The sequence below is a fragment of the Manis javanica genome, unplaced genomic scaffold (assembly GCF_040802235.1).
Source record: "Manis javanica isolate MJ-LG unplaced genomic scaffold, MJ_LKY HiC_scaffold_25, whole genome shotgun sequence".
In the NCBI taxonomy this organism is placed as follows: domain Eukaryota; kingdom Metazoa; phylum Chordata; class Mammalia; order Pholidota; family Manidae; genus Manis; species Manis javanica.
Genome location: NW_027332171.1, coordinates 141825 through 155572, shown reverse-complemented (window position 1 = coordinate 155572; position 13748 = coordinate 141825). Strand labels below are relative to the sequence as shown.

General features: G+C 55.4%; 1 protein-coding gene across 1 annotated transcript; it reads left to right on the top strand.

Annotated features, from left to right (window-relative positions):
* The first annotated feature begins 1255 nt into the window (after nucleotides 1-1255).
* ZP1 (zona pellucida glycoprotein 1) lies at nucleotides 1256-12378 on the top strand. Its single transcript, XM_073228332.1, is given in 13 exon segments — nucleotides 1256-6015; nucleotides 6018-6084; nucleotides 6144-6221; nucleotides 7408-7632; nucleotides 7840-7919; nucleotides 7922-7960; nucleotides 8768-8792; nucleotides 8794-8915; nucleotides 8918-8934; nucleotides 9007-9101; nucleotides 10814-10991; nucleotides 11660-12107; nucleotides 12194-12378. Coding segments are annotated over 13 exon segments (1659 nt in total). The 5' UTR covers nucleotides 1256-5915.
* The last annotated feature ends 1370 nt before the right edge of the window (nucleotides 12379-13748 follow it).

Sequence of the window (13748 nt, the reverse complement as noted above, 5' to 3'; positions counted from 1 at the left end):
GGGACGTCCGGGGCCAGCCTGCCAGTGTTTGGATCCAGCAATGATATTCGCTAGCTATGCAAGTAACTTCACAGCAGTAAAACATAATATTTAAAAGGCATTCCTTCCTCACAGCCAAATGCCGGGGTTGGTGCACAAACTTTTCTTTGGTCTGAGAAAGAATCCCCCTTCCCTTCTTTAGACACGACTTGGCACTGGGGCATTAGGCTTAAAGCAGGACACAGCCCTCCCTCTGGATCTTAGTGCTGCCATGTCCCCTCCACCAGGTACCCTTGTGCAGTGAACATCCTGCACAACCTCTCCTGGCAGCCCTGGTAAGGTACTTCTTACTGGAAACCCTCACTCCTCTGACCCATCCCCCAGCCCCTGTTTCCAATCCTGTAATCACTGTAGTGGCTCATCTCCCAACCCTCCCTTGAGGACAATTTATGAAAAGTTACTAAAATAAACAGAAAATGTACTCCAGATGAGCAGGGCCCTAAGGCATTTTCTAAAGAAAGAGGCAGTGATGTTTGTTCTTGCAGGGCCTTCAGCTGCACCCTCACAGCGGACACTGGGAACAGGCCTCCCCGCACGTACTCCAAGAGCCTGAGCCCCAGAGCGTCTGTGCAGAGGATGCCAGCGGTGGGAAGGGGCAGGTGGACAGGATGTGTGTCCTCTCCCGGGTTTTGGGAACCAAGAGCCAGCACCCGGCACTGTGGGAGGAAGAGCTGTGAGTAGAAGGGGCGGCAGGGCCCTGGGCAGGGGCTCACTGGCTGGCAACCAGGAACACGAGCCAGGCTGAGGCCAAGGAGAAGATCCATGCAGAGAACCTTGGTGGAGGCCCCTGCAGTGTCAGGCCGGTGCTGGGGACAGGAGGCCACAGGACTGTCAGATGGGCCCTCGGGGAGCTCCCACAGTGGGGAGCCTGGGGGGAGGAGGAGGAGGACAGTGCCTTTGGCCAGGGCCTAAAATGGGACAGAGCAGCAGTTCTCCACAGAGTGTACATCAGAACCTCCAGGAGGGCTTGTTAGACCCAGAGTGCTGGGCCGCACCCCCACCCCCAGAGGGGGCGAGCCAGCAGGTCCAGGGTGCGGCTGGGCCTTCGTGTTTCTGTCCAGCTCCCCAGGAGATGCCAGTGCTGAGCCACTGGAGGGACGGCGGGGTGCCTGGGTCTGGTGTGCTCGGAGCCAGCGGCAGCAGCTGAAGAGCAGAGGCTCTTAGCTGCCGGGCCTCGGTCCCTTGTGTGAGGGTCAGCGGAGATGATAAAGTGCTCGGCTCAGAACCTGCTGCAGTGAGGACACAAGGGCAGCCGCCATTATTTTTTATTCTTGTTGTCTACACTGATGCTGCTGTGAGGACATCAGTGGGGACGGTCCTTGGGCAGCACAGGGACAGGAGACATGCTTTGTTCCACTGCCAGTGCAGCCAGCCTACCTGAGGGCTGCCCGTTAAGGATCAACAGGAGGGGAATGGGTGCCCACAGGGCCACTGGAGCCTGGCTTCTCTGCACCCCTTCCCTGTGTCTCACTTCCCCATCCCCTGCCTGCCTCAGTGCCTTTGCACACACTGTGCTGCTGCCTGCAACACCTTTTTCCACATCCCTGCATAGGCTGCAGGACTCCTTTCCGAGATCATCAGTGTCTAGGCTCCCAAGAGGACACTCGTGGCTTCAAGTGTGTTTACCAAACAGTCAAGGGCACAGCCAATGTATCCTCCAGCCATGGGTCTTCTCCCCAGCTTTCTCCCGGTGCCCCTGCCTTAGGAAGTAGGTTTGCATGTTCCTTTCTGGCTGAAGTCAATCAGACAGGAAGTGAGACACACGGCAGGAAGCAGGTGAGACCAGCCCTGGAATCCTCCAGCCCCCTTACCTGGGCGGCACTGGAGTTGCTCAGACAGAGCAGGGAAGCAGCATCATAGGACCTGTGCGAGGGCCAGGTCGAGTTCCCTAGCAGCACCATCTCCACAGGAGAAGGCCTTGCTCCTCAGGTGGCCAACAGGCCCCTTAGTCATCTGGCCCCGCCCACACCCCCACCTTCATTTCTGCTACTCTCTAATCACTTCCTACCATCAGTCAGTGTTTATCATTACTTCCCCACACCCCACACATACCAGGTTGTTTCTAGGCCTTGCTTATGTTTGCTTCCTGCTCTAGAAAATCATTTCTTCCCTTGGCCTTTTGTTGAACTCCTATTTATCCTTCAGAACCCTGGCCAGAGGTTGCTTCCTCTGAGAAGCCTTTGCAGATCTTCTCAGGTAGACCGTACCTCCCCCTCGTCCCTCCCACATCTCTGCCTCACCCTGTATACTTCCACCTTCACTCTCCATGGTCATCTTTTTTCACACAACTGCTACCCATCATCATGAGCAGCTTGACAGACGGTTCCATTTTACTTTGTCTTTATTAAAGCCAAGCAGAGGGCCCGATGTGTGGGAGGGGTCCCAGGGAATGTTTGCTGACAGAATGTATCTCCAGTATTGGAGACCAGACCCACAAAGGCCCCCAGCTCATGACCCAGGATCTCTTCTTACCCGTCCATTACGCAGATGAGGAAATCAAGTCACCAAGCAGGTAAGTGACTTTTCCAAGGTCTCGAGTGGGTGAGTAGAGGAGCTGGGGTCCTTCCCAGGTTGATGAGCTCTGGGTCCTGGGAGTCTTTGCAACAATGTGGACTCACAGCCAGGGGCTCAGGGCTCGCCCTCTCCGTGACTGTTGGGTGCCGCTTTTCTCAGAGGTCTCCATCTTCCTGCCCATGGCCATGAGGAAGCTCCCTCGCTCTCTCCCTGCCCTTCTGGGGCCTTGGGAGACCCTCTGACCTCACAGGTAAGGTCCGTAATCAGTTAGGAAACACAACCTAGTATATTAGCTAATTCCATCCCCACCATAATCATAAGCATCCGCATTTTACAGATGGGGGACAGCGCCTCCACTCTGAGCAGCCGACACAGGATAGAATGCAGTCTCTCAGCATCTCAGGCCGGTTCCCTCTCTGCCACCTAACAGCCCCCATCAGGGAAGGCCCTATGTCATGATAGAGAGCAGGTCAGTGTGGAAGGAGTGAAGGAGACAGAGCCCCGTCACACCAGTGGGTGAATGTTCCCTGAGGAGCAGGATGATTACATACTAAGTATCTCTCATAAGATACTATTTACAAAGAGATACATAGTAACTTTCTAAGGGAGGCAATTAGCAGACCCCATTTTTCCAAAGTGATTGGATTTATATCAGCAGCAGGAGGACAAACCAGTGTGATGAGCCTCCTCACAGAACACTCCAAGGGCACATCACTCCGGGGGCTTCCTGCCTGCTAGGGGCTGAATTGTGCCCTGTCCACCCCCACTGACATGTTGACACCCTGACCCCCAGCACCTCAGAACGTGACTGCATTTGGAGGTAGGGCCTTTAAGAGGTGATTAAGTTAAAATGAGTCTTTAGGGATGGCCCTAATCCAATCCAATTGGTGTCCTAATAAGAGGAAATTTGGACCCACAAAGAGACACCAGGGATGTGTGTGCAGAGAGGAGAGGCCACGTGGGGACACAGTGAGAAGGTGGCTGCCTGCAAGCCAGGGAGAGAGGCTCAGAGGAAACCAGACCTGCCGACGCCTTGATCTTGGACTTCAGCCTCTGGAACTGTGAGAAAACAACTCCCTATCATTTAACCCAGTCTGTGGTGTTTTGTCATGGCAGCCTGCGCCGAGTAGTACACTGCCCAGGGCGCAGGAGCTGCGTCTTATTAGGAGGAAAGCCGGACAAACCCGAATGACGGCCGTTCTGCAGAGTTGACTGGCCTGTACTCCTCAAAGATGCCAAGGGCACGAAGCATGGAGAATGACAGAGGGACCGTCCCAGGCTGGGGGGAACCTGAGCCTGGGTCGTGGTCTAGGAAAAACTTTTCCCTTCGCTATAAAAGTCATCTTTAGGACAACTGTGACCTGAATACGGTTTGGCGGTTAGACAGTTGTGCTATACCTGTGCTGATTTCCCGATTGTGATATTTTCCTGGGAGTACTTCTTTTTTTAGGAACTACACACTGTGGTATTTACAGACAAAGGGGAATCAATTGGTCTGCAACCAGTTCTCAAATGGTATGGACAGAAGTGTGTGTGTGTGTGTAATATCTACAGAGAAAGAGGGGCTAAAACAAAATAAAAAGGTGTTCACAGTGTTAAAAAAAATTCAACTGCATAAATTTTAAAGATCTTATTGGCTTTATTCAATGATTCATGAATCAAACAGCATCCAAACTAACAGAAAAGAGCTCCAAGGAGCTGTACAAAATGAAACTTTCATAGGCAGGAGGGAGCAGGAATAGAAAACTACACTAGCAAAAAAGTGGGTTGGTTACTGCCAGGTGACTTCCCTTAGGGGATGGCAGGGGTCTATCAGCAGATGGCCTACCTAGTCCTGACCGGGAGGTTCCTGAGCAACCGATCTAAGATTCGGTTTCTGGGAAAGCCCAAAAAACTGTAATGAGGTCTTAGTTTGGTGACGTGGCACCTTAGCATAAGCAACTTCATTTTGGAGGACTCTGGGTGAAGGGTATAAGGACATTCTTTCCAGTAAGTCTGAAATCATTTCAAAATAAATTTTAAAACTCCCATTATCCCTCAGAAAATTTACTTCAGCCTCTCCTTCTCCAGGGACCCCAGCCTGTAGTCCACTGTTTCTGGCTCCTTCTATGCCTTTATCTCCCCTAATTCCTTCTGCCTCACACAATCCACTCCCCACCCCACCCCCCTCTTCCTGTGGGCTCCTCACAATTGTGCTCAGGCACCCTTTCCTGCAAAACTACTTCCACCCCTGCCCTCTCACCCCCACTGCTCCGGCTTGGCTCTATCTGCCCCTGGGGCCACCCCCGAGTTCCCAAATATGAGCTCAAGTGACAGTAAAAGTTAATCATTGCCAAGCATTACATCACTACCACACATAACTTATCACCCCGTTATTCCTCTCTTTCAGTCTTCCTGTTCCCCTGGGAGGTGAGCATTACCATCCTCAACCCACAGACGGGAAGCCTAAGCTTAGACAAATGACATGTCCCGGGTCACAGCTAGAAAGTGGTAGGGTCTGGATTGGAACCAGACTGCTAACCACGAAGCCACGTGTCTCCCGCTGCTGGGGTTCTTCCTAACATGCTTATGATACTCGTCGTCGTGAGTCTCACTCTGCCAGGCTGGGGCTCAGGGCTTCCAAGAAATGCGGGTGGCGATACCTCCCTCAGAGGACCCCAGTCATGACCTAGTTCAGCGAGGCCCTGGCACGTGCCTGGCACGTGGGAAGCCTGGCAGGCTGCAGTCAGGATCCTTGTGGTGGTTGACAGACTTTATTTCTTAGGTCTGGTCTAGATGTACAGAAAACCTGAGAAGATAGTACCAAGAGCTCCCCCACACTCTGCACCCAGTCTCCCCCATAATTAATATCTTATATTAGGATGGTATGTGGATGACTCTTAATGAACCAGTGTCAATACACTGTAATTAACTGAATCCGTTTCCTTCACTTTCCAGGATCCCACCCAGCAGGCTGCGTTACATTTATTTGTTCTTTCCTGTGGCTCACGTTAGTGACAGTTACAGCTCATGTAACTGCTTTAATTCTCAGGATTCAGGGAAGCCCTCTGGGGTGCACTAGTCCTTTTACACCCCTGCCTCCCCACCCCTCTGCAAGCTCCTAGGGCAGGGCAGGGCCGTGTGGGCTAGCTCTACTGACTGGGACCCAGGCCCTCAGCCCGCCGCGGTCTCACCCTCCTCCCCAGCCCAGCCTCAATCCCTCAGCTGAGCTGGGAGGCAGAAGTTAGGCCGAGGGGCAGGTCTCACCAGAGCCAGCAAGGGGCTCCTCTAGGTGGGACCCTTTGCTCTTAGAAGTCCACACTTGCTACCTCCCCATATCGGTAAGGCCTGGGCCCTCAGCTGGTGGGACCTGCGTGTGCCCGATGGCAGGAGCGTCCGCCATGGTCTGGGACACTGCACGGCTCTGCTGGTGGCCACTCCGGCTGGGGCAGCAGCCACAGCCTGAGGCTGGTCTCCCAGGCCTATGCACAGCTAGGACTGTGGGGTCAAGGGCATGAAGTTGCTGGTGGCTCCCCACCCTCCCCCTGCCAGGCCACACTGTCCCCTCAAGGTGGGGCATGAGGGTGGCTGAATCCACCCTTCCCCTGCAGCAGCGACAAGGAGAGCAGAGGCCTACCGCCTGAGGGTGGCGGCCCCACCCCTCACCACATGAGGAAGGAGGGAAGAAGGTAAGTGGCCAGTTCAATTTCCCTGGCACCCCAGGGTGGCTGCTCCCACGTCAGTGTGCATGGGGGGTCACCTGGCCGTGCTGCTGAGGTGCTGGTCCTGATTCGGTGGGGCCCGGGTTCTGCACGTAACCATGCCCAGCTGATGCTCAGGCTACGGGTCCGCAGGCGGCTCTGGGTAGCAGGGCCCTGGTGGGTGGGGCCTGCTAGGGAGAAAAGGGATGTGGGTTTGGAATGGGGATGTGAATCTGCAGCCTCAAAGCCGTGTGATCTTAAACGACTGACCTGACCTCTCTGAAACCGTGTTTCCTTATCTGTAAGGTGGGGAAAATGACCCCTACGTCCCCGTGTGGACTGAATAGGAGTGCAGGAGGTATGCCCACACCTGGAAGGTGCCCTGGATGTTCTGGGCTGACAAGTGGGTGAACCCTTACCAGGTGTCCCCACATGACTGCAACAGCCAAGCAACCTGGCAAACAGGCTGAGCTCTGCCTACAAAATCCCAGGTTCCAATCCTTGTTCAGTCTCTCACTGTGTGTGCCTGAGAAAGCCCACCCTCTGAGCCTCAGCTGACTCACCCACAAAATGTGGATAACTAAGTTTAAAAGAACTGCTGTAAGATACTCAACCCAGTGCCCGACACCCTACTTAGCTTTTCTCCACCATAAAGTCATCCCTGCTTGCTGCTGTGTGCTGTCAACAGGGAAGCATAGCTGCAAAAATCCTAAGACCAGCTGAAGCCATTTCCTCACAGATGTGAAAAATAACGCCAGAGAGGGGAAGAGGTTTGCCTGAGACCACACAGCAAGCTAGTGGCAAAGCTAAGGCTGGAACCCATGGTCTCCGCTGATTACAGAGGCTGCCATGTGCTGGAGAAGGTGAGGACCACACAGTGCTCTAGGGGGGAGCCCCATGACGGGGAGCCAGATTGACCTAACAGGCCAGAGAGGCCCCTTGTGGGCCAGGAGCGCAGGGGAGCCCGTGATCACTCAGTGAGCTGGGGAGTCCCAGGCCCAGGGCCTTCTGTAAGCCACCCACACAGCCAGCTCCCTTCTGGACACCCAGCTGCGCCCCGCTGCCCCCTCCTCTGCCTGGGATGCTGGGTGGCCTCACCTAGCTGCCCTCCTGTCTCCCTCTCACCTGAGGGTGTTTGTAGGAGCTGTGCTGCCTAATCGTCCTGCTGAGGCAGCGTCAGCACTCTCATCTGTCCCTAACCCGGCTGCACCTGGGCTCGGGACTCCCACTGGGCCCCACCCATGGTGTTCTCACTTCCTACGCCTCATACTCATCCCCTCCACCCTGCCGCAGAGCACAGCTTCGTCCATCCGTCCCCTGCCACACCGTCCCTTGGACCTGGACCCACCCACCTCACCCCAGCGCAGCCCCGGTGGGGAGCACTGGGATTAACAGGCCAGCCTATATAGGTATGTAGGACTTCTCTGTGTGTATACATTCTGGGCCTGGGGCCTTCTGGAGTATTGTATTGGCTGGCCCGATAGTCCTCTGCTGGGCTCAAGAAGCCACCTCCCTCCCTTTCCCAGGAAATCTCCTGCTCAGCTTGGCCCCTTCTCGTGTCCTCACCGCTCTATCCCCAACCCTAAGTACCCATCTGACCCTGGAGGCATGCTGGGTGGCCTCTGGGCGCATACATCCCCTGCATAGTGGGAAGTTCAGAGGAAACCTGTCAGCAGGCCTGCTGCTGCCTAGTACCAGAAAGGGTCCCTGTTACTATGGCAACACAGGTGCAACTTTCCATCCCAAACAAGGTTCCAGCCCCCTGGCCCCACCCCTGAAACTGCTGCACACCTGTTCTAGGAGAGCCTGACTCCCGTGTGGACTGCAGATGGGGTGACCTCATGCCGCAGCTGGCCTGATAACAATTGTCCCAGAGAACTATTAAGAATTCTACCTTCACATGTAGCCCTGCCTTTAGATCTTGAACATCCAGTTTAGATGACAAATTAAATAGTGATCCTATTTTTAGAGTAAAGGCCAACTTTTTGTTCCACGCATGAGAAAATCCGAGTCCATAAAGGGTTTGCGCAAGGAAACACCGGCAGAGGTGGGAGTAAGAAAGAATTCGGGTCTCCCAACACCCAGGACGTTTAAATACTGATTGTCACCCAGCCCACCCCACCCCATTACTGTGCTGGATGGAAACTGTGTGGAAAATGGACGTTCCTATGGCCGGGATACTCACCTGACCCTTAATGACTTGATGATGTAATTGGCCTACTGATAGGCTCCTGCTTCCACACCTGCAGGCAATGAGCTGTTATTGACCGACTCACTATATAAAGAGCTCCGCCCAGTGGGCTGGGTGGAGATGGATTATGGACCTGCAGGCTGGTGGATGAAGATGTGATTCTAGCACTCGACCTACCACCATGAGAGGTAAGCCAGGTATAAACCCTTTTATCCCAAGAATGTTCCATTGTCATGTCTCGGTCTCAGAATCCAGAGTGTATTTGCCTGGGGCTGAAATCCTCAGGCAAGATAGACACTCAACTCCAAGGCCCTGATTAGCCTCTTTGATCTGCCCTTTCCCACAACTGTCCAGTGCCTCAGAAATGGCACTTCACCTGGTGTTCCGAGAAACAGCCTTGATACACAGGGTCACGCTGGCCAACATCCACCTGGCCTTTGCCCTCACCAGAAAGACGGTGTCCTTTGTGGTCTTCTACTCCCCCCTGCCCAATGGGGCTCCTCCGTCCAGGTAGGAGTGGGGCCGTGGGCTGGCACCTAGGACTAGCCCCTGGGAGGGCCTCAACTGGCCCTCCTCCCACAGGTGGTTGGCAACCAGCTCATCTGGGGGAACCATCTGTCTGGCCTTGATGTCCAAATGGGGTCCCAGGGCTCCACCATGCAGGAAGGTGCCTTCAGGTGACGGGGAGCCTCCCTTGAATAGGCTAGGCTGCAGGCTTGGTGTGACGGGGGCACAGGTGTGCCTGGAACAGACTTTGGGGCCATGTGGGTTCATGTCCAAAAGCTATTTCCCTGCTGTGTGACCGATTTAATTCCTCCCAGTGCCCCTCCCCCCCACCCCCATGGGGCAAAGGAGTTGCCTCTCCGTCAGGGTTGATGTGACATTGTATCCAATGCCTGCCCGGGCCGGGAAGGTAGCAGCCATGGTTCTTACCCCTCTAAGAACCAAGCTCAGAAGCTAAGCAAGCAAGATGGAAGCTGCAAGCCTTGCTTTCCAGGCCCCTGGAAGAAGTTGAAGCCATGTGTACAGCTGTCTGTACCTCATCGCAGAGGTTAGGGTGCCACAGAGTGGGCAGGAAATACCTGGGGCTGAGGCTCTCAGAGGGCGGGGTCAGCTGGGAAGTACCCAGCGGGACCCGCTGACTCACGTGCCCAGGAGACCAGTGGGGCTGCCCCAAAGGAATCTGCTTATCACACCTGCCTTTGAACCCCAGGCACCAACCTCAGGGGTTTACCCTGTCAGAGCTACTACTTGTATATTAAATTCTGTCCTTGGTACAGAGGGGATGGGCCATGTCTTTCTCCCCTCCCTTTCTGCCTTGAGGACTGGGTTCAGGTGCTGGTGTCAGAGTTCAAGCGTCTTTTGCTTTAAGATGCTAAATACCCATGGACCAAGAGGTTAGGAGACAACTCTGCTAAGCTCAGACCCTTGGGTTTAAGAGCTGTGTGAGCAGCCAGGGATCCCCAGAGAAAGGGAGACAAAGGGGGCAACAGCCACAGCCCATCAGGAATAAGCGGGAGGGCTGCTCAGTGAAAGGCCCTTGGGTCTGGGTGGAATCACTTACGCCTATTAGCGCCTGGTTTGTGTCAGGCCTGGTCTCCATCAGCAGATGTCTTCCCCAAGGGCACCAGGCCCAAGCCCAGGGCTCTGTCTCAGACAAAGGCAGATAGAGCAGCTGGGAGCAGGTGGCAAAGGAGGATGGGATGGGGTCAGCCAGTCTCACAGAGCAGCCCCGGGTGCCAGGCGTGGGCCCCACCAACAGTGTGTGGTGGCCCTTCAGTTAACGCGAGACTCCAGACCCAGGAGCAGACCAGCTCTGGCTGTGAGGACAGTGACAACACTGGGGTGCTCTCTTGGGACCTTGCTCAGTCTTCACCACAGCCCTCAGAGGGAGGGCATCATCACCGTTTTACAAAGGAGGAAACCCAGGCTTGGGTGAAACTATTGCTCACAATCCCATGGCCAGAAAGTGCCAAGAAGATTTAAACCCAGGTCTTCAGACAACAGGGCTCCCAGGGCTGCCCTCCAGGCTCCAAAGGAAGGCCTCAGATGCCAGAACATGGAAGCCCCCAGCATCTCCACCCTGCTGTGCCCTTGCCCTAGAAGATGGCCTGACATGGCCAGCCTGTGCTGTCCCAGGAAGTTGAGGCGGGCAGAGGGATGCATCACCCCAGCAATTGCCCAGGGGGTGGCCATCCACCCTGCTTGTTGAATCCATATAGTTGGCATCTGGTTTCTTAAGGATGCTGTGTCTTCTCCCGCTATCCTCCAGCTCTCGGACTTCTCCTGTGCACTCTATCTTCAATGCCAGTGACTTCCTGCCCCTCACGTGTCCATCTTCCCACCCCCTTTGCCAGCCCCAAGACCCTGTCTGGCCCCCTGCACCTAGAACTGTGGATGACCAAGGGTACAGCGTCTCTTTCTTCCCCCAGATCCCAGAGGCACAGCCCCTGCAGGCTCACGAGCCCCTCTCCCTACAGACCTCCTTCCTGTCTCACAGCCAGCGTCTCACTGTTGCCACCTTCCCCCTCCTGGATAAGCCTGTCATGGAATCCCTACAGCACCAGGTGAGTTAAAGCAGGTAAGGTCCACAGGCAGGGCTTGATTTTGCTGAATGTTGTAGAGGGCGGTTGCCCAGGTGTCGGCCTCAGGTCAGCCTAGAGGTGAACCATAAACAACTCAAGAAACAGTGGCCACGGATGCCATGAACCCTGAATCTGAGCACGGGTCACTGTTCTAGAGCGGCCTCACTTTGGACTCTGGAAACAGTGTGTTCCACATTATCCTGATTTGCATTTTTATAACCTAGCTATTTCCCCAGAATGTAAATGTGGATAAGCCTAGGGTATATTTAGGTTTTCTATCTAATGTACAAATAGCACTACTAACAATATATATCTTTCACTTTAATACGCAAAGATCTGTGTTTTTAAAGAGCTGCCTGCTATATTACATCAGATGTCGACAGATTTCAGTGGTGAGCCCCCGTTAGGCTGGCTTGACTCTCATCTCGGCTGTGTGCGTCTTCCTGAGCGGCTGGGGGAGGGGCACCCTTTGGTCAGGCCTACAGAGGGCGGGCTCCGGTCACTCCTCCTGCTTCTAGTCCTTTAGGGAGCTTCCCCTGGCCTTGTGTTTTTGGAAGTCTTTCCCTTTTCTGTCACTGGTTGCCTGCGTCCAGGAAGAGAGGACGGCAGGTATTTGCTCTCCTGCTGGCTGGTGAAGCCCCACCTCCTAGGAATTCCGTCTCTATCATCAGGCAGGAGAGGGAGCGAGCCAGGCCTCCCGGGGGCTCTGCTGTCCGAGGCAGCGTCAGAGCGGGCCACGGCTGGGGCTCTCCATGCGCAGGGCTTCCTGCCTGCAAAGCACTCAACTGCAAACTCAGCCATCAGGAGCACAGAGTCCAAGTGGGAAGCAATGCACATGGCTCTCTGTCTCATCAGGAGGGGCTGCGGTCTCGGTCCGGGTCCACATGTCCAGATTTCAGCCCGCCTGTCTGGCCAGCGGCAGCATGAACTTGGCCTGGGTCCTGGATCCTATGTCCCTCCCTCAGTGTGTCCTGCCCACAGTTCTGAGCCAGTCCCTGGCCTTGTGGTCTTCCCACCAGGCTTACTTCTGCAGCGCCTCTGCCTGCTCCCCACCAGGGCTGGAGACTTGCTCAGCTACGTGCAGCTCTGGGACTGCAGGTGGGCTGGGGGACAGGGTGCCATGTTCTTGGCTTTTGTCTGCAGTCCTGCTCCTGGCTGCTGGGCCACTAGGGGCTGGAGACCAGCCCAAGATGACACTCCTCCCCTGGATGGACTGCAAAGATCCCACAGCCACCATGACCCTGCTAGGCCCCAGAGCATGGCGAGCTCTCCAGGGCCAGGAGGCTCTGAGGATTCTTAGGGGCAGGAGCCTGTGCCGGGGCCCTCAGGCCTCGGCCCCCAGATGTGCAGACCAAACAGGAAAGGGTAGTGAGGGCAGGAGGTGGTGTAACTGCATTCAGTGGGGAACTGAGCAAGGACAGGCATGTGCACAGTATCGGCTGAAAGGCAGCTTCAGCTCTAGCATGGAGGAGAGAGTCGGGGGGCCCTCGCCCAGCCCTGTCGTCTCCAAGCCCCGCTCTCCAGCGAACGCCACCAGCACTCCAACCCAGGGCCTCTCCGTTTGCTGGTGGTTGTTGACCAGGCCCTAAAGGGGGACAGTGTCTTCATGGCCTGGGCTCAACAAGCCATCATCTCAGCCTCTGGAAAGCAGGAGAGACTCAGACAGAATTCATTCTTGTCTCAGTATCAGCTCTGTCCTTTCCAAATTGTGGCCTCTATTACCAGTACTTACAATATGCCACACCCTAGGCAGGGTCCAAGGTCTCCCAAATTTGGGATGGATTTGGGGGACTCTGCCTCTCATCAAGGAGAGGGAGCGCTCCTGGCGGAGGAAACAGGACAAGCAAAGGGAGAGGGCGGTAAGACCCTGGTGGGGTCCTGGAGCCGCAGCAGCTGGGAAGCGGGAAGCAGGCCAGGCTCACGGGTGTGAAGGCCTGTCGCCTTCCTGCAGCCACGGGCAGTCTGACCGGGAATCCCCAAAGCACACTCCCAGCTGACGTCGTGCACAAGGGGAACCCCGAGTTTCCAGGGCCAGAAGAGCTGAGCCCAACCTGAGTGAGCTCCTCCTGGGCTTGTGCTGAGCCTCACAGCAGCAGGGCTCCCTGCCGATCCCCAGCCCTTCCCCCTGCCTTGGCACCCCAGGACTAGGCCGTGAGGGAATGGTCAGCACAGGGTGAAGAGCAGCCTGTGCCACAGAGGGCACGGCCACCACACAGGTTGGTCCCCGTGTGGGGTGCCACTAACCTTCGTTTGCCGCTGACTCGGCCGCAAAGACTTTTCCAGACCGACACGGAGACGGCCTAGGCTGGAAAGCAGGAGGAGCTGGGGCAGGATAGGATTCAGAACCTCATGGACAGGGAGAACAATCTGGTAGGGAAGCCAGAACGTGGCTTCAGACGCCTGTCTGGGCCTTTGGTCGGGCATGAGCTGAGAGACCTGGCACGAAGAGAACGCTCAGGCCAGTGGCTGGGACGCTATGCAGGGGCCCCCAGCTCTGGCCTGTGCATCATTCCCACCTCCAGCCTACTGCTCAGATACAGACTCCAAAGCCAGGCTGCTCGAGTTACAGCCCTGGCTCTGTCCCTTACTACCTGCATGACAGTTACAGAACTTCTTGGGGCCTCAGTTTCCTCATCTGTAAAATAGGAATTCCTGACCCCATAGGGCTGTTAGGTAAAATGAGTTCATAAATAAGAATCCTTAGAATGGTACATAAGCCAACATTTACGGAATGCTATT